The sequence below is a fragment of the Selaginella moellendorffii genome, unplaced genomic scaffold, assembly GCF_000143415.4.
Source record: "Selaginella moellendorffii unplaced genomic scaffold, v1.0 SELMOscaffold_43, whole genome shotgun sequence".
Lineage (NCBI taxonomy): Eukaryota > Viridiplantae > Streptophyta > Lycopodiopsida > Selaginellales > Selaginellaceae > Selaginella > Selaginella moellendorffii.
This window is the reverse complement of record NW_003314304.1, coordinates 1,584,157-1,604,931: the sequence shown is the minus strand read 5'-3', so window position 1 is coordinate 1,604,931 and position 20,775 is coordinate 1,584,157. Positions and strand designations below refer to the sequence as shown.

General features: G+C 39.8%; 1 protein-coding gene, 1 long non-coding RNA gene and 2 pseudogenes across 3 annotated transcripts in view; 2 read left to right on the top strand and 2 right to left on the bottom strand.

Moving 5' to 3' along the window:
- Window positions 1-285: 285 nt before the first annotated feature.
- LOC112349804 lies at window positions 286-954 on the top strand. Its single transcript, XR_002993524.1, has 4 exons — window positions 286-321; window positions 375-497; window positions 564-738; window positions 796-954. It is a non-coding gene; the product is annotated as an uncharacterized LOC112349804 (long non-coding RNA).
- A 10,222-nt stretch (window positions 955-11,176) lies between these two features.
- Window positions 11,177-14,430, bottom strand: LOC9647372 (annotated as a pseudogene).
- The window catches only part of LOC9647370, a 19,247-nt pseudogene continuing 12,356 nt past the window's right edge, over window positions 13,885-20,775 (bottom strand).
- The window catches only part of LOC9647369, a 22,253-nt gene continuing 17,223 nt past the window's right edge, over window positions 15,746-20,775 (top strand). Inside the window, exons 1-2 of one of the 2 annotated variants that reach the window (XM_024684880.1) lie at window positions 16,026-16,066; window positions 16,167-16,637. In XM_024684880.1, coding sequence (XP_024540648.1) covers window positions 16,336-16,637 — 302 coding nt within the window. In that variant the 5' untranslated portion in view covers window positions 16,026-16,066; window positions 16,167-16,335. Of the gene's footprint in view, window positions 16,638-20,775 lie in introns of both variants that reach the window. The other variant, XM_024684879.1, reaches the window with a different exon arrangement.

Below are 20,775 nucleotides of genomic sequence, written 5' to 3'. Positions count from 1 at the left end.
TTGTAGCTGAAGTTAATGAGGTAAGTATGTATTATAACTCCAAATTATTCTTTCCTGTTTATTTTAATGTTTCAAGTTTATTTCAGTGTTGAATATCTAATATTTTAAGAGAAGGAAAAGATACCATATATTTTATTTTTTATCCCATAATTTGGATGATAAAACAATATATATTTATAAAGGTATTTTATATTGAAATATATCCATGCTTTTAGTTTTATCTAACAGAGGCTATGTAAGGCATTTAAAGTAAATCATTAATTATATATTTTGCTCTTCATCCCATAATCCTGGATGAAAGAAAAATATGGATCTGCAAAGGTATTTAACATTTAAGTTTTTAGTTTTATCTAACAAACACCATTCTAAAGTAGATCATCAATATATATTTTTACGAGGTAGTTTGGAAAGATGAAGATAAATGAACATACTTTATATAATTATTACTATATGTCTTTGGAATGATTGGGCTATATTTTGTAAGAAAAGTTGATGAAGTAAGTTTACATTATTGCTTTAAAATATTATTTCATGTTTATTCTAATGTTTCAAGTTTATTTCAGTGTTGAATTTTTAATAATCAAAGTGAAGGAAAAACTCATCAAATGATTTCATATTAATGACATTTCGATATGAAAACTAAAATTGTGAAAGAAATTGACCAAAAGACAATCATGACCAAATATTTTAATATCCATCTTATAACCTTGGATTATAAAACAATATGGATTTACAAAGGTATTTTACATTGAAATATATCTATGATTTTAGTTTTATTTAACAAAGACTATGTAGGGTATTTAAAATAAATCATTAATTATATTGATTTTTGAGACTATTTGGCAAGGCAATGATAAATCAAATGTCCTCTATATTGTTGTAGCTATGCCAGAATGTTATTTTCACTATGATTATGCTATATTTCCTGATATAAGTTGATGAGGTATCTTTGGATATTGCTCTAAAATAATTTTTATATTTATTCTGATGTTTTAGTATTGAATGCTTTAAAGAAAAGCTACTTAGATGATTTCATATTAGTGGCATTTTTTATTTTGGCATCTTTGGTAAAACAATTCTAGGAATGAAGTTAATCAATATTAATAAACCTTTTGAGGTAATGCATTTCAAAACTAAATACAAGTGCTTAATTATTATTTATCATCACATATTGTAGGAGATAACTATATATTATCTTTACCAACTTCAACTTATTCTTTAAATTAATGTTTAGCTAAAATATGTTACAAACTACAGTTTAAAGACTTATGAAAATTATCATTGTTCACAATTCCATTTACTTACTAAACTCTATATAGAAATTTGTTTACTCTCCTCAATTACATATATATGCCATCCCATAAAACCAAACACTGTATTGTGCTTTAACTATTATAAGCAAGTGCTTGAATGACAATAATTTAATAGCAAAAGGTTTTTGAGTGTCTGTAGACATCTTTTACAAAATACAAAATATGTATTAAACAAAATTTATAATTATTTTAAAAATGAAGTATAAAGATATTTTTTACTATGAAATCATTTGAAACACATCAAGTGTTACTTGAGAGTAGCTCTAATGAAAATGCTTTCTAAATACTTATTTTGAACATTCTAGTAAATATTTCATTTTTAAAAGGTTGTTTAATTTTAAATTATTTTCTTTTTTGCTAGGTTCTTTACAAACATTAATATATATTATTTATGGCACGATAATCTCCTGAATTTAGGCTTTCTAGAAGGTCATCTAACCCAATACTATTTAAAAATGTTTAATCTCAAATAACCTAAGATTTATAACTAATTGGAACAAAAGGTACATTTCTATATTTAAAACAATATTAATAATTTTTTAAGTTATTATCTTTGGTTGTTTATAATCCATCATGCGTTTTTGCAAGTTCACGCTTTCATAAATGGAAGTTGAAAGTTGCAGCTCTTCTAAGAGCCCTGCTTTTTTAACACCCTACCCTTTGAGTTGAAATTGGAGTAAATTAAACTTATTAAATATTAATCTTAACATGTGGTGTGATTTCTTTAATCAACTAATAGAGTCACACCTTAGACTTCTCTAATACCAAATATAAGTTTTTAAATTTGGACTTCATAAAAGGTTATTTAGCCATTTGGGTATCCAAAAGTGGAATTAGACACATAGACCAATTACAAAGTTGATGTGGTTACAAGAACACATTTTAAAGTTAGCAAACACCCAAATTAATATTAGGGCTTATAGAGATTATGAGTGAGACTCCTTTAAATGATCCTAAAGTAAAAAAAAATTAATCATTTATAAAGATGCCGAAAGCATGCGATCACCACTACCATAACAAAAATGACAATTTAATTTTAAATTGTTATCTTTTTTGCTAGGTTCTTTACAAAGTTTAACTTATATTATTTATGGCACTATAATCTCCTGAATCTAGGCTTTCTAGAAGGTCATCTAACCCAATACTATTTAAAGATGCTTAATCTCAAATAACCTATGATTTATAACTAATTGGAACAAAGGGTACATTTTTATATTTAAAACAATATTAATAATTTTTTAAGTTATTATTTTTGGTTGTTTATAATCCATCATGCTTTTTTGCAAGTTCACGCTTTCATAAATGGAAGTTGAAAGTTGCAGCTTTTCTAAGAGCCCCGCTCTTTTAACACCCTACCCCTTGAGTTGAAATTGGAGTAAATTAAACTTATTAAATATCAATTTTAACATATGGTGTGATTTCTTTAATCAACTAATAGAGTCACACCTTAGATTTCTCTAATACCAAATATAAGTTTTAAAATTTGGACTTCATAAAAGGTTATCTAGCCATTTGGGTATCTAAAAGTGGAATTGGACACATAGAGCATGTAGACTAAGTGCAAAGTTGATGTGGTTACAAGAGCACATCTTAAAGTTAACAAACACCCAAATTAATATCAGGGCTTATAGAGATTATGAGTGAGACTCCTTTAGATGATCCTAAAGTAAAAAAAATTTAACCATTTATAAAGATGCCGAAAGCATGGTGATAGTTGCGATCACCACTACCATAACAAGCAAAAATTCAAAAATAAACTGTATCAAAACGTTTGCAAACTCAACCAAGTTTATGAGCCAAATGAAGAAGTTTGGCTTAGAGATGTTTGCATAAGCTCACTCCCAATCTTTATCTCATCCTTGTCTAGAGAACCAACATCTCAATCATTTATTATACCTTGTAAATTGGCAAGAAAAAGCTTCAAATTATCATTAATATACTAGTTTATATGTTTTTCTCAAATTTTTAGGCTAGTATTTAGTATTGGGTTGCTAATATTTTATGCCAAGCTAAGTAATTTCTCAAGAGAAAGATATAAGTGAATTTGAAATAAACTCTTTTTAGACAATAACTTACAAAAGAAGAAAGGGTAAGTCACTATATTATTTATATATGGAACTTGTTAAAGAGGACCAGCTTGATAAAAAATACATTGTCCAACTTAGGGCTTTATGTATTGATTGAGTGGAGTTAAATTATCAAGTATAGATGAACATTTGGCTAAAACTTTGATTTATTAATGGTTTTGTCGAGATTGGGCAAAATGTTATTATAAATTTATAGTTCATTTTGTTGCTCTTTACAGTTGGACAATCTCAAGAGTTTCCTCTTTTGCTTTTGAAGGAGAGCTTTGTTAGTGCTTGTACAAGTAAGTTGAGTAAAACAATCCAAACACAAAAGAAATTCACCTAACCGCTGCCAGGGGTATAAAAAAATTGTAGCTTTTCTTATAATTATTTTCAGCTATGCATCATTTACAAAACTTACATTCTACAAATCTCACTCGCAAGAAGTTGTTTACCATACCACCAAAGTTGTTAGTAACCTTATGTAAAATTGATAGCTTCTCCTTAAATATCAACAATGGATTGCATTTCATTTTCATATCTAATATGGAAACATTTATGAATGCCTTGTGGTACTAAGTATTTACCAAGTGACCACTTAATTTTAGATTCAATGTTTGTATTACAAAGATAAAAAAGCAAGAGAAAGAATACTTGGATTTTATGCTCCAAAAGTAATAAGAGTGAGAGTAGCACCTTTGGACTAACTAAAATATCCAAACCAAATACCACTTGAGATTTATATATTATCTTTGAAAGCCAAGATATCAACAAAGAGTAGTGATCACAAGAATAATAGGATAAGTGGTTGCATTTGAAATGTTGGAGATGAGTTGAGACTACATTCTCAAAATAAGTATTATAAATAGAGGATGTTATTACTGTAGATTTGCATATTTTGCAAAGGTGATACATACTTGTATGACATTTCTCCAAGAAAACCATAAATAATATCTAAAGAGTTTTGAGAAAAAACTTATCTTTCAAATTTGTAGTTTCCAAGTATCATGTATGTTGTATTTACATCGTTTCCTATAAAAGCCATAATTTTCAAGATTGTGAATAAAAGTAGTAAGCCATTGTTTTTTAGGAGAACAATTCCTTGGAAAGCAATATCTAAAGCAAGCTGTTGATAATTATCATTACATCTCCAAGTGATGAATATGGTTAAGTGTTTGGATTGCTAATGAATAATTTTAGCCACATTTTGGTTGTAATGAGATTGGATATTATATGGTTCCAAGTATCATGTATGTTGTATTTACATCGTTTCCTATAAAAGGCATAATTTTCAAGATTGTGAATAAAAGTAGTAAGCCATTGTTTTTTAGGAGAACAATTCCTTGGAAAGCCATATCTAAAGCAAACTATTGATAATTATCATTACATCTCCAAGTGATGAATATGGTTAAGTGTTTGGATTGCTATTGAATAATCTAAGCCACATTTTGGTTGTAATGAGATTGGATATTATATGGTTAAAGTTAACTTTGGTGATATTTCTAACTTGAAGTGTTGACTTCTCATGATTGTCAAGAAAAAGTTTTGAATTTATTAATTTAAAATAATCTTGGTAAAACTTTAGAAGTTGGTCCCAAAATTAATATTGAAACTTGCAACAATTTTAATTATCAAATTTTTACCTATAACATGGAATCAACAACTGCATCTTTGACTAAGGGAGTATATGTTGCACCCTTCAAAAAAAGTGAAGAACATCACAATCAAAAACTATATATTTAACAAGAAGTAAAAGAATGATTTTTCTCAAGGAGAGAAATGAATAAATTTATTGCATCCCCACCTATTTTATATTATATCTGTGAGCAAATTTTGATTAGCATAAGTTAAGAAACTATTCACTTGGTTGTAAGAGCACGTCACACTGCTCACTTAGCCATCTTAAATGTAACTTTGGAAAAATAGGTTATAAGAGTTAATTAAGTTTTATTCACTCATCTATGAAAAACTTATGAGTGAAAGCATTTCACTCACTACATATTGAAAAGCAAAGAAAAGAAGCTGAAAGGAAGAGAAAGAAGTTGAAATTATACCTTTGCATTGAAGTAATTATAAACTCTTAAATTTGAAATTCCCGGGAAGTCACCCAACCGAGAGACACTTAACCCCAAATATCCCAAAACCTTTAACCAATTGAAAAAATAAATACATTTGAAAAATAAAATGTATTTTTATTCATGAGCCATTTCCCTCTATATTTGAACCCTATTGATCGTCTTTCAAGTTGTTTTCTTTAATTGTTTATAGTAATATCAATCCATTTATGGATAAGCTTGTGGTTTTGTAACTATAGACAAAATTCTAGAACATGACACAAAACTTTACATCTCTAATCAAGTAAAAAAGTGTGGAGTTGAATGAAGCTACAATGAGTATCAACAATGGAAAAATTGTAGTAACTAGAGTAAAATTGCCAAACTCTAGTGAATAAGAATTTTTCTCTTGTCTTTTTCATATGGCAGGGTGACACTATGCGATTCAGATGAAGCATCCTCGGAAAGCCCAGGTAAACATAGTGAATTTCCACTTGCGTTGCAAGAATGCCTTGATTATAAGCACATCTCGCTGTTTTTCTTCAGGACTAGTACTTGTGATCTTGCAAATTGCAATTAAAGTACTTCGATTTAGTCGGGTATAGTTGCCGCAAAACATCCTCCTCTACTGCCGCAGTGCAAGTGGCCAAGCAGCACAAACATTCATTCCCAAACACTGATTAGTTTACTCGTTTTGAAACATTACCAGATAGATAGTGTGGTGCTGGATTCAGGGGAGGTGCTCGTAACAATCACGAAAGTTCCAGTTTGACTCCAAACATCTCCCGTGTGATCTTCCACTTGCAAGCGATGTCTTGTTCTTCATGTATCAATCAAATGGAAGGGAAGTTGCTACCTCCAAAACTCGTTTGTTTCTTCTACAACAGTGTCAATACGATACGCGGAGTAAAAAAGGAAGCAATCCAAAAAGAGGATGTCCGTAAGATCACTACAGCTTAACCTCACTCTCGCAACTTGGCTCGGTGGTCTCTTCATGGAGGAATCCATGGCAGAAAGAGAAGGATCGTCAAGTCCGAGCTTTTGCAAACGAGGGAGCGATCGAGCGAAACGACGGCTGCCGCACACTGTGGATTGATCGATAAGTCTCTAGCTGGAGACACGGAGAATCCACCGAGCATCTCGACAGGAACTTTCATGATCATCATCACGCGCTTCAAGCACGGCCTAGCTTAACATCAACGACTTTGGGCTTGGCAAAGTTCTTTATGTCTCTCTCTCTCTCTCTCTCTCTCTCTCTCTCTCTCGCTGCTTGCTCGTGGATTTTATAACGAATTTCTTCGTCTTCCGTGTGCTGCCGGGCTTGAAGAAATCTGTCCGAGAAACTGGGCATGTATCTTGTTTCCAGTTTGGGTTGCTTCGGACGACTTTCGTGCCGGTCGCCAGAGGAAAAAGAATTGTCATGGAAAAAACAATGGAACCTGTAAGCGCTCTGGACAACACGTTAGCTTGTCACATCCTTGGCAAAAAGCTTAGACTTTGCTGGATGGTCCGCGGCCTTGATCTCAGGCTAATGCCGTGCTGATCGCATCAGCGAGAGGAATTTAAAGACTTTTCCAGTCGACAAGAAGTGGTGGAGTGATCGGGCAGTGATCCATCGACTTCGAGCGAAACATGACATGGATCGAATCGTCCGAGTCCAAGTAGAAAAAGAAAAAGGACGAGATGGAGATGGAGGGATCAAAGAAGTGGAGCGCGGCAAAGTCAATCAAAGCCAGTGCCATTTCCTTCTCTCCTCTCAGATTTTTGCGCTCTCTCTCTCTCCTTCAAACTTTCTATGTGTTTTCTTTGGCTGGCAACAAAAACAAAGGCCACACATGGGGAGCTAAAGGGGGGGCTGCCCGGGCCGATTCCGGAATATTCTCCGGCAGCGAATATTATTAGGGTACCCCCCGAGGAAAAGGTGTTGCATCTAAGCTATAGAGTCAAACCAATAATGACACGATGTAAAAAAGAAGAACTACTAGCATTGTCGTCCCCTTAGTTTTTGATTTCTAGGTTTAGCTACAGTGGCGTTCTCTCTTTTATTCTCTTTAACAAAGCCTAATGAATAGAGTTTCAAACGTCGTACGCCACGTACGTTGGTTGTCACGTAGAGGTGATCATGAGGAAGCACTACCAAGGATTGGAGGCGTATAATAAACTAGAGAGAGGCGTATGGTAGCGGTGGAGGCGTAGAGCGTACGGTGGCGGGTTCGAGTCCGGCGACGAGACCGCCGGTCCGTGGCTCGAGTCCGGCGCGGCGCGGCATCCGCTGGTCCGGGTTCGAGCCCGGTGTCCCCCAGTGGTCCATTTTATGACCCAAACTGGATTCCGACAAACTGGCAGCTTGGACAAAAGTGAATTAAATTCGGGGAGCTGCTAAATCTGGCAACAAACCGGTTAGCTAAATTTGAGGCAGATAGCCAAATTGGCCGTAAGCCGGAAGGGCTGAAAAGGGCGTCCACGTAGCTGTGCCACGTGTCAAAAAGCCAGTGGACTTCCATGTCATAAACCCGACCTGGGGGAATTGTACGGCTATTGGATGGATAGCTATTAGCTAGTAGTTGGCTATGGCGAGGGGCGCCGCGCCTTTCCTCTTCACTCTCTCGCCGAGCAAAGCGGGGATCTTGATGCGCTAGGGCATCGATTCTCGTTGATCGTGTTGGCAGCGCCTCGCAGCGGTGGCGGCATTGGGATTGTGACGCTTGCCCGGGCAATGTGTCGAATTTGAAGGCTGCGCCACTGTGTCACGGGCGCGATCGGCGAGCGCAGCGCGCGTCGACGGGGCAATGATGGAGCTAGGTAATCACACAAGGGGCTCGCGTTGAATCGAGCTTTTTCCTTCTTTCTCTCTGCTTCCCGTGATCTTCCTCGCTTTTCCCATTCGATCCTCGGCTTTCCATGGCGAATTGGAGGTAATCGCTCCGAAATATTCCCTCCTCTCGGCAGCGCGCGCTCGAAATATTTCCTCCGCAAGATGGAGCTCCACGGCGGCGACCCGGATCTCTACTATGGCCTGGACGTGGATCTTGTGGGAGACAACGATGGAGGCCTGGGCGAGGCGGTCGTCCAGGATCACGAGGATTTCATTGACGACGACATGGAACGTGGACGAGCTGGAGAAGAGGATTTCGAACGATCGGCTGTGACTCAAGCGGATCAAGGACGAGCAAAAGGCCAGGGTCAACAACGCATTCTCCTCGAATCACTCGAATCACAGCAGCCATGGGCAGCCCAGCAGCGCAGCACCAGAATCTGGGCAATCTCCCCAAGCACAAGCAATCCCAGGAGCAAGCCCGGCGGAAGAAGATGTCGTGAGCCCAGGACGCGATGCTCATGGAGGTCTGCAAAGCCCAAGGATTCGTCTATGGCATCATCCCCGAGAAGGGCAAGCTAGTGAGCGGCGCCAGCGACAACAGTGAAAGGAGAAGGTCCGCTTCGATCGGAACGGCCCCGCCGCCATGGCCAAGTACGAGGCGGAGGCGCTGGCCAGCTCACCGCCGCCGCCCCGACGCCACACACTCTCCAGGAGCTCCAGGACACCACCCTCGAATCGCTTCTCTCGGCGCTAATGCAGCACTGCGATCCACCCCAGCGGAGGTACCCGCTGGAGAAAGGGGTGGCGTCGCCGCTTTCAGACCTTTTTAGACCTTTTTAGACCTTTTTAGATCTAAAAAGTCAGCTTCAATTCTTCCATGTCTTGTGTGTCTCTAGTCGGCCAACCAGAGTATAAAATGCGACCACCACCTTCATTGCAAACTCCCCCCGCTCCCTCTTCCTCTCGCAGAAGGAGAGAAGGCTCCAAGTTTTTGAGTGAGCAAAGGCCTCTCACCTCGAGAACTCGACAAGCTCTCTCGATTCCAAGCTTGGCTCCTTCGGTTATTCTTCTCCTCTTCGTCCCCTTTCAAGAGTAAGTTTTTTCTTTGCTTTCGTAGTTCTGAGCTTGCGATTCTTTCAGTTTGGTTGCGCCAGCAATCGGGACTCCGACGAAACAAAACGCTCCATAAGCGTGATTTCCAGAAAGAGTACGTGCCTCGCTTCCTTCCATGCTTTAGATGCTCAAATGATTCTTTCATTCCCTTTCGCTCGCATAAATTACTCGTGTTGACAAGAAAAGAGTTGAAGTGTGCGAGAGTGTGTGGAAGTGTGTAACTTATGACAGCTTCTTTTCATGTAGATTCCCCTGCATTCCCTGTCCTTTTGCTTCCTTTTTTAGTTCCATAGGCCAATGGATCGCTTGCTTTTTCTCTCCTCTTGCACTCTGCCGCGTCAGTTTCACTCGGGAAAACGTATTCTTATGTAATTGTTCGTTGGCCTCGGTGAGAAACGAAGGTTTTCCCCCTTTTTTCCAGAGATGATCTTAAGACGCTGTTTTCTTGTGAGAATTGGTGGTGCTCCTCCCCAGCACAATGCATTTGATGATTCCACGCCACCATTTGTCTCGTCATATGCTCACTGCCACTGTTCTTCCAGAGCACAGGCGCCAGAAAAGTTTGAAGAGGCATTCTGAACTTGACACCATTTCCTCCAGGTATTTCATCTCTTGCTTGATCGTTTTCCTGACGATGTTCGCCTCAGGTAATCCAAGCTTTCAGACATGGTGAAGTTCCAGAAGCAGCTGGAGGGCCAGCTCGTCCCAGAGTGGCGGGTGAAGTACTGCGACTACAAGCAGCTCAAGAAAGTTGTCAAGAGAATCAAAACCCAGATCCTACATACCAAGAACCAGCAGCACAAGGTGTTCGATCCAAATGTCTTCTCGGTTGACAAGAGCAAGCTTGAAAACTTGCTGCAAAATCCCAGCGCCATCCTGAGCAGCTGCTGCGAACAATCCATATCCTCGGAAACGTCCATGGATGTTCTGGACTGTAAAGACAAAACAAAACACTTCAATACGATCAGGTTGTGCACAAGACGAGAATTGGAGATGACGAGGATTTTTACGAGACGGAGCTGTTTGGAACTCGATCGGATCACGAAAAGAGCTTCTTTTTCGGCCTTGACGATCAGCTCAACAAAGTGGACAAGTTTTTTAGATGCAAGGAAGACGAGTACGATGCTCAAGCACGGCAACTTCACATCCAAATGGAAGAGGTCATCGCTATGCAAGGTTCGTTATAGCAGCCTCTAAATCTGTAGCACTTAACTTGGAATCGTTTGATCTCTGCCATGTTGTAGATGACGAATCTCAGAGCTTGAAGGGGAGCCCGGCAACAAAGGAAAGGTTCAGCGAGCAGCCAAGATCCTCCAGACGGCCTTTGTCGAATTTTATCGTGGGCATCGACTCCTAAGAAACTTCAGGTGAATGACCTCTACACGATTGATCCATGTTCTCAAAGTGTTGAAAACTTACTTGGCAGCTCCTTGAACATGATGGCATTCGTCAAGATCCGCAAGAAATATGACAAGGTACTTATGGAAAATGGAAAATTACTGCAGACTTCTAAAAAGGTTTTTTAAATTTTCAGGTGACTGGAGTCTGGCAGTTACCTCAAGATGGTCGAAAACTCTCACTTTGCAACGTCGGACAAGGTGTGAAGAAATTTTCCTTTGAGGGTCTTGCTGATGGAATTTCATTGCTCCAATGCACTCCAGGTAGTAAAGTTTATGGACCGCGTAGAGAGAGTGTTCACTCTGCATTTTACGAAAGGCAACCGAAAGCAAGCCATGGCATATCTCAGGCCCATACACTCTGCGAGCAATCATGGAAATATAAACTTTATCCTGGGTAAGAGCAGGATATCCATTTCATGCATTCGGATCGTCGTTATTAATTAACCTTCTATCACCATTGATGATGCGACGCAGAGATTGTAAAAGGAAAGCACTCACCATACCTCTGGGAATAACTGTAATCTATTCATTTAATTTTCAGCTAGAACTTTCGCGGACCTTATCGTTTCTTCTTGCTGCGCTCTTTGGAAGGTTTGGTAGCCTCCTCTTCGGCGTTGTGGTCGGCTTCAAGTCTCGCCAGCTGCAAATCAAACAATGCTGTTGTGAGGATTCCTTCTTGAGACACCACTTTACCTTGTCAAGGACGGGTTTAAGTTCTCTGTAGCGTGTCTTTGCCAAGTCAAATCCATCCTTCCTGAGCTCCTGATAGATGCATAGAGCATGAAGAACGAGCGAAAGAAAACCTGCGTTGTCACCTTTCCAGTGTGTTGGGTGTGATCGTAAGGTGCCATTTGCCAATACATGATCGTCCAAGAGAAAAAATCCCTCAGCGTTTCTCCAGGCTGAAAGACAAATCAATAACAAAACAGGAAGATGAACTACTATCAGCACTCACCAAAAGTGTTTGTTGGGAATCAGCCAGGCCCAGCTCGGATCGATCTTTAATTTCCGTGCTTTTTGTGTCAGCTTTTTGCCTTCGCCCCTAAGAATAGCAGCTGCCTCTTCACAGTGACTCCACTGCATCCTAGAATACAAAAGGAAACCGACAAGTTTTCTTACATCCTTCTTTTTTACTACCTCGTCATCGTCCTCTTCGTCTTTTCCTTTATTAATCGATCCAGCATCACTGTTGTCACCATCAGTTTCGCCTTTCTCCTTACTAGCTTCAATCCACGCGCTTTGTGTTTCCTGCTTGAGACATTAGTATGAGGCTGGATGATGGCTCGATCATACTAACCTCAATAATGCACTTCCACACATCGAAGGTCCAGCGAGGAAAGGTCGTCGTGTCATTTTTTTTTTTGCCGACTTCTTTCATACCTCCATACAGAAACAAAGTATCCTTTCCAACGACCATTCCAGCATTCATTCTTCCACCAGGCAACAACCTTCAAGCAGAACGCTCAACGTTGAGACGCATTTTCCACATTTGGATCAACCACTTTCTTCTGCTTTGGATGCACACTTAACCACTACACAATCTCAGGTTGCCATACCTTAATCTTTAGGCTCTTTGGCTTGAGAAGCTCCAAAGGATACCTGCGAGCGATGGTGTTTAGATAATTTTTTACAAAAATCGACGAGATACAAACCATCTGGAAAGCATATACATCTCGATCATAAAAACGCTGTGCAGGGAATCACCTGCAAAAGACATTAGTTTTTCCAACGCATGCATTGAAACCGTACTCATCAGCATCAACTACACCACCAAACAAGATGTGGACAAAAATCCTGCTCTTGGCCAGGAGCCATACCGGATTTTTTCACCTTCACAAAACACATTGAAAAACTAAAACTCCAAACGAGAATGTAAAACAAGCCAACCTTGTCCCACTCCCAATCCGTGGATCTAACGTCCACATATCTGCGAGCACTACACCTTTGTCGGATTGATCTTTGTCAGGGGCAGGCTCTTTGAAATAGCCACCGTACAAGAAAATCTAGAAAAGAAAAAATGTTCACAACACGCAAAACTAAACTTTTAGTAGACAAATACCTCATCTAAATAAACAGCAAGCTGAGAACCAGTTCCAGCTGAAGGCCAGGCAGCTCCAAGCTTGGGTTTTATCTCTTGCCACTGCAAAAGGAAATCAGTTTAGTTGTTAAAAAACAAGGAAGAACGATGAGCGACAGAAACAAACCTTATAATCGTCTAAATCCAGCACTTAAAGATTATTGAAGTACCTGTGTCAAAAATTCAATACTAAACATCTACACTGCTGAAACAGCCGACCTTTCTTCCCTCAGCGTGTCATAAAATCCACCAAATAGAATAAGTTTATGTTTATGTGGCAAGAAAGAAAAAAAATAAAGATTATGTTTAGAAGCGCAATACATACCAATCTATGTCCGGAACGAGCACCTGGACAGCCTTTTAGTTGAAGCTGCTCCCGCCAGATATTTGTGTTTAAATCCAGTCTCCATAAATCCTGCAAGAACTCTCTTGTAAGTCAGCTAGAAACACACCTTATAGTGATGAAACCGAATTCACCACCTACACTGCCAAAATCAAGAGAAGTCCTGGAAAAATACATCATACCAAAAATGAAGAGCCAGTTTTTCCACGCAACCGCCTCGTGAGCGCTTCTCGGGGGAGGAGAGTTTGACAGGCTTCCACTCGTTCTTCTCGATGTTGTATTGGTATGCGCAGTGTCCTTGACGGGATTTACAGTCACCTGAAACGCAAGAAAAGAAGAATTCTAGAGAATGTGAGCTTCCAGAGTGGAGATTTCAATCGAATTCTTACGCACAGAGCAATTGCATTGTGGTGAAGGAGCTGCTACATTCTCATCGACATGAATTTCGCTCTTCTTTGCTTTCTCCTCGTGGAGTTTAGCCTGACAAAAAGGAAAACGATTGAGAGTCTTTGGCCAGAGCTTTGCTTACCTAGATCGCATCAATATCAACCCTAAACCGGTTCACTTTTACAAGTTTACTCAAGAATAGCAGCTGCCTCTTCACAGTGACTCCACTGCATCCTACAAAAGGAAGCCGACAAGTTTTCTTACATCCTTCTTTTTTACTACCTCGTCGTCGTCCTCTTCGTCTTTTCCTTTATTAATCGATCCAGCATCACTGTTGTCACCATCAGTTTCGCCTTTCTCCTTACTAGCTTCTATCCACGCGCTTTGTGTTTCCTGCTTGAGACATTAGTATGAGGCTGGATGATGGCTCGATCATACTAACCTCAATAATGCACTTCCACACATCGAAGGTCCAGCGAGGAAAGGTCGTCGTGTCACTTTTTTTTTGCCGACTTCTTTCATACCTCCATACAGAAACAAAGTATCCTTTCCAACGACCATTCCAGCATTCATTCTTCCACAAGGCAACAACCTTCAAGCAGAACGCTCAACGTTGAGACGCATTTTCCACATTTGGATCAACCACTTTCTTCTGCTTTGGATGCACACTTAACCACTACACAATCTCAGATTACCATACCTTAATCTTTAGGCTCTTTGGCTTGAGAAGCTCCAAAGGATACCTGCGAGCGATGGTGTTTAGATAATTTTAAAAAAATCGACGAGATACAAACCATCTGGAAAGCATATACATCTCGATCATAAAAACGCTGTGCAGGGAATCACCTGCAAAAGCCATTAGTTTTTCCAACGCATGCATTGAAACCGTACTCATCAGCATCAACTACACCACCAAACAAGATGTGGACAAAAATCCTGCTCTTGGCCAGGAGCCATACCGGATTTTTTCACCTTCACAAAACACATTGAAAAACTAAAACTCCATACGAGAATGTAAAACAAGCAAACCTTGTCCCACTCCCAATCCGTGGATCTAACGTCCACATATCTGCGAGCACTACACCTTTGTCGGATTGATCTTTGTCAGGGGCAGGCTCTTTGAAATAGCCACCGTACAAGAAAATCTAGAAAAGAAAAAATGTTCACAACACGCAAAACTATACTTTTAGTAGACAAATACCTCATCTAAATAAACAGCAAGCTGAGAACCAGTTCCAGCTGAAGGCCAGGCAGCTCCAAGCTTGGGTTTTATCTCTTGCCACTGCAAAAGGAAATCAGTTTAGTTGTTTAAAAAACAAGGAAGACCGATGAGAAACAAACCTTATAATTGTCTAAGTCCAGCACTTAAAGATTATTAAAGTACCTGTGTCAAAAATTCAATACTAAACATCTACACTGCTGAAACAGCCGACCTTTCTTCCCTCAGCGTGTCATAAAATCCACCAAATAGAATAAGTTTATGTTTCTGTGGCAAGAAAGAAAAAAATAAAGATTATGTTTAGAAGCGCAATACATACCAATCTATGTCCGGAACGAGCACCTGGACAGCCTTTTAGTTGAAGCTGCTCCCGCCAGATATTTGTGTTTAAATCCAGTCTCCATAAATCCTGCAAGAACTCTCTTGTAAGTCAGCTAGAAACACACCTTATAGTCATGAAACCGAATTCACCACCTACACTGCCAAAATCAAGAGAATTCCTGGATACCAAAACTGAAGAGCCAGTTTTCCACGCAACCCCCTGGTGAGCGCTTCTCGGGGGAGGAGAGTTTGGACTGGTGACAGGCTTCCACTCGTTCTTCTCGATGTTGTATCGGTAGGCATCACCATAAACGTAAGTCTAGCATAGCAAACACGAAGATCAAATCACCGTAGCGAAACTAACCACAAACCTTGTCACCATTGACGATCAGCGCAGTGTCCTTGACGGGATTTACAGTCACCTGAAACGCAAGGAAAGAAGAATTCTAGAGAATGTGAGCTTCCAGAGTGGAGATTTCAATCGAGTTCTTACGCACAGAGCAATTGCATTGTGGTGAAGGAGCTGCTACATTCTCATTGACATGAATTTCGCTCTTCTTTGCTTTCTCCTCGTGGAGTTTAGCCTGACAAGAAGGAAAACGATTGAGAGTCTTTGGCCAGAGATTGCTTACCAAGATCGCACCAATATCATCCTCGTCTAACACCTTGTCGTGGCGACGAACTCGCTCGGTCTTCTCTTTTCCCTTTCCCCTTCTTCCCCATTTTATCTGTTCTAAACCCTAAACTAACTCGTGCTTACATTCTTATCCACAGCTGGGAGAAGTTTACTCATGATCACTCGATCTAGGGCAAACTTCCATGGAGGAGGAGCGACGAGTGTGGATCCGCTGTTGGTCTGTCAAGGAGATCAAGGAGGCTCTCGCAGCGAAGCGGGACAACAAGCGGCACTTCAATGCGATTGAGTTTTATTGTGGGCTGGAGCCCTCATACGAAGGTGAGTTTGTTGATCAGGTGAGTGCTGCCGTCGAGAGTTTTGGAGGCACAGAGGAGGATCTGATTGGTGTGCTCAACTGGTGCATTTCAAACCCGCCCAGGTTAGACAGGGCTCTGGATGTGGGAGATGCTCCTGGTGATGGCAGTTCGTCTGCTGCTGCTGCTGCTCACATTGACATTCTCAAGGCCGCTTTGGTACCACAGCTCGACATCAGATTCATCCACTTCGCTGCCAGGGTCGCTTGTAGGTTGGGCATTCCCAGTGATCGGATGCAAAGGGTGGCAGAGGGCATTGCTCCTCCTCAGCAGGGACAGGATATTTGGCAGATTGAGGTGCAGAGGTTTGCAAAGCTTCTGATGATAGAGGAATTCAAGGTCTTGAAAGGGCTAGCTTTCTATTGGGAAGGCAAAGACATCCTCACACCACCTCAGGAGCTTGAGATGGCCTTTGCTCAGCTCGACTGCTTGACAGAGCTCTGGTTGCGCAATGTTGGGAACCCAGAGACTCTCCTTAGCCAACTCCTTAGGAAAGCAGGAAACAACTTGAAACGTCTCGAATTGCTGGCGAACAGGTTGGTGGGGAACAGGATGACAGTGGAAGGATTTGGGAAATTGAGTAGGGATCTGGCAAGTCAGGAGTGCAAGGTGGAAGAGTTAGCCATCCTGGATGAGGGCATTGCCAAGGAAGGGTGGGAACAGGCATTTCAGAATGGCATTTGCAATAAGCTAGTAAAACTGAGGGCATCGTTTCCAGAGGGGGCAGGTGAAGCACTCTTCAAGGCACTCACGAGTCCAAGCTGTTCGCTGCAAAGACTAGGCCTATATCGGGATCCTGCAGTGTTGCCATGGGTATGCAAGGCTCTTCAGGAGGGCACCAGCCTGTCAGTTTTAGATTGCCGAAGTGAGGACCTGAGCAATGCAACGGGCCTGGGTGAGGCCCTGAGCAGCGCTAAGTGTGGCTTGGAGGAACTCCGCGTTAGACTTTATCCAGGTGATGGTGGTGGATGGTTGGGCAAAGCGCTACAAAATCCCAATTGCAAGCTAATCAAGCTTCATCTTGAAATTTGTTTACTCTCCTCAATTATATATATATGTCATCCCATAAAACTAAACACTGTATTGTGCTTTAACTATTGTAAGCAATAATTTAACAAAAAAAAGTTTTTGAGTGTTTGTAGACACTTTTTACAAAATACAAAATATGTATTAAACACCATTTATATTTATTTTAAAAATGAAGTATAAAGATATTTTTTACTATGAAATCATTTGCAACACATCAAGTGTTACTTGAGAGTAGCTCTAATGAAAATGCTTTCTAAATACTTATTTTGAAAATTCTAGTAAATATTCATTTTTGAAAGGTTGTTTAATTTTAAATTGTTTTCTTTCTTGCTAGGTTATTTACAAATATTAACTTATATTATTTATGGCACTATAATCTCCTGAATTTGGGCTTTCTAAAAGGTCATCTAACCCAATACTATTTAAAGATGCTTAATCTCAAATAACCCAAAACTTATAACTAATTGGAACAAAGGGTACATTTCTATATTTAAAACAATATTAATAATTTTTTAAGTTATTATCTTTGGTTGTTTATAATCCATCATGCTTTTTTGGAAGTTCACGCCTTCGTAAATGGAAGTTGAAAGTTGCAACTCTTCTAAGAGTCCCGCTCTTTTAACACCTTACCCCTCGAGTTGAAATTGGAGTAAAGTAAACTTAATAAATATCAATCTTAACATGTGGTGTGATTTCTTTAATCAATTAATAGAGTCACACCTTAGACTTCTCTAATACCAAATATAAGTTTTTAAATTTGGACTTCATAAAAGGTTATTTAGCCATTTGGGTATCCAAAAGTGGAACTGGACACATAGAGCATTTAAACTAAGTACAAAGTTGATGTGGTTACAAGAACACATTTTAAAGTTAGCAAACACCCAAATTAATATCAGGGCCTATAGAGATTATGAGTGAGACTCCTTTAGATGATCCTAAAGTAAAAAAAAAATTAATCATTTATAAAGATGCCGAAAGCATGGTGATGGTTGCGATCACCACCACCATAACAAAAATGACAAGCCATAATTATAGTATACTGCTATTTACATTGCCTTGATAAGCATTTATAACATGCAAAAATTCAAAAATAAACTTTATTGAAACCTTTGCAAACTCAACCAAGTTTATGAGCTAAATGAAGAAGTTTGGTTTAGAGATGTTTGCCTAAGCTCACTCCCAATCTTTATCTCATCCTTGTCTAGAGAACCAACATCTCAATCATTTATTATACCTTGTAAATTGGTAAGAAAAAGCTTCAAATTATCACTAATATACTGGTTTATATGATTTTTCAAATTTTTGGGCTAGTATTTAGTATTAGGTTGCTAAGATTTTATGCCAAGCTAAGTAATTTCTCAAGAGAAAGATTTAAGTGAATTTGAAATAAACTCTTTGTAGACAATAACTTACAAAAGAAAAAAGGGTAAGTCACTATATTATTTATATATGGAACTTATTAAAGAGGACCTGCTCGATAAAAAATACATTGTCCAACTTAGGGCTTTATGTATTGATTGAGTGGAGATAGATTATCAAGCAAAGATGAACATTTGGCTAAAGCTTTGATTTATTAATGGTTTTGTTGAGATTGGGCAAAATGTTATTATAAATTTATAGTTCATTTTGTAAGTGATTGGATTAATTTTTGTTACTCTTTACAGTTGGACAATCTCAAGAGTTTCCTCTTTTGCTTTTGAAGGAGAACTTTGTTTGTGCTTGTACAAATAAGTTAAGTAAGACAATCCAAATACAAAAGGAATCCATATGACCGCTGCCACGTGTATCAAAAAATTGTAGCTTTTCTTATAATTATTTTTAGCTGTGCATCATTTACAAAACTTACACTCTACAAATCTCACTCGCAAGAGGTTTTTACTATATCACCAAAGTTGTTAGTAACCTTGTGTAAAATTGATAGCTTGTCCTTAAATATCAACAATGGATTGTATTTCATTTTCATATCCAACATAGAAACATTTATGGATGCCTTGTGGTACTAAGTATTTACCAAATGACCACTTAATTCTAGATTCAATGTTTGTATTACAAAGAAAAAAAAGCAAGAGAAGGAATATTTGGATTTTATGCTCCAAAAGTAATAAGAGTGAGAATAGCACCTTAGAATATCTAAACCAAATAACACTTGAGATTCATTAATTGTCCTTGAAAGCCAAGATATCAACAAAAAGTAGTGATCACAAGAATAATAGAATAAGTGGTTGCATTTGAAATGTTGGAGATAAGTTAATACTACATTCTCAAAATAAATACTATAAATAGAGAATGTTATTAGGTGACTGGAGTCTGGCAGTTACCCCAAGATGGTCGAAAACTCTCACTTTGCAACGTCGGACAAGGTGTGAAGAAAGGACTCACCATACCTCTGGGAATACCTGTAAATACCCTTCGATCCAGGGCAAACTTCCATGGAGGAGGAGCGACGAGTGTGGATCCCCTGTTTGTCTGTCAAGGAGATCAAGGAGGCTCTCGCAGCGAAGCGGGACAACAAGCGGCACTTCAATGCGATTGTGTTTCATTGTGGGAAGATCTGGAGGCTGGAGGCGCTTGACGCATCCAAAGGTGAGTTTGTTGATGAGGTGAGTGCTACCGTTGAGGGGTTTGGAGGCACAGAGGAGGATCTGATTGGTGTGCTCAACTGGTGCATTTCAAATCCACCCAGTTTAGACGGGGCTCTGGATGTGGGAGATGCTCCTGGTGATGGCAGTTCGTCTGCTGCTGCTGCTGCTGCTCACATTGACATTCTCAAGGCCGCTTTGGTACCACAGCTCGACATCAGATTCATCCAGTTCGCTGCCAGGGTTGCTTGTAGGTTGGGCATTCCCAGTGATCGAATGCAAAGGGTGGCAGAGGGCATTGCTCCTCCTCAGCAGGGACAGGATATTTGGCAGATTGAGGTGCAGAGGTTTGCAAAGCTTCTCATGACAGAGGAATTCAAGGTCTTGAAAGGGCTACGTTTCGATTGGCGAGGCAAAGACATCCTCACACCACCTCAGGAGCTTGAGTTGGCCTTTGCTCAGCTCGACTGCTTGACAGAGCTCTGGTTGGACAAGGTTGGGAACCCAGAGACTCTCCTTAGCCAACTCCTTAGGAAACCAGGAAACAACTTGAAACGTCTCCAATTGCTGGGGAACAGGATGACAGTGGAAGGATTTGGGAAATTGAGTAGGGATCTGGCAAGTCAGGAGTGCAAGGTGGAAGAGTTAGTCATCGAAGATAACCACATTGGCAAGGAAGGGTGGGAACAGGCATTTCAGAATGGCATTTGCAATAAGCTAGTAAAACTGGTGGCAACGTTTCGAGAGGAGGCAGGTGAAGCACTCTTCAAGGCACTCACTTGTTCAAACTGTTCGCTGCAAAGACTATACCTATATTCGGGAAGTGATCCTGGAGTGTTGCCATGGGTATGCAAGGCTCTTCAGGAGGGCACCAGCCTGTCAGTTTTAAATTGCCAAGGAATGAGACGGAGTGAGGACCTGAGCAATGCAACGGGCCTGGGTGAGGCCCTGAGCAGCGCTAAGTGTGGCTTGGAGGAACTCAGGGTTACACTTTATCCAGGTGATTGTGGTGGATGGTTGGGCAAAGCGCTACAAAATCCCAATTGCAAGCTGATCAAGCTCAAGC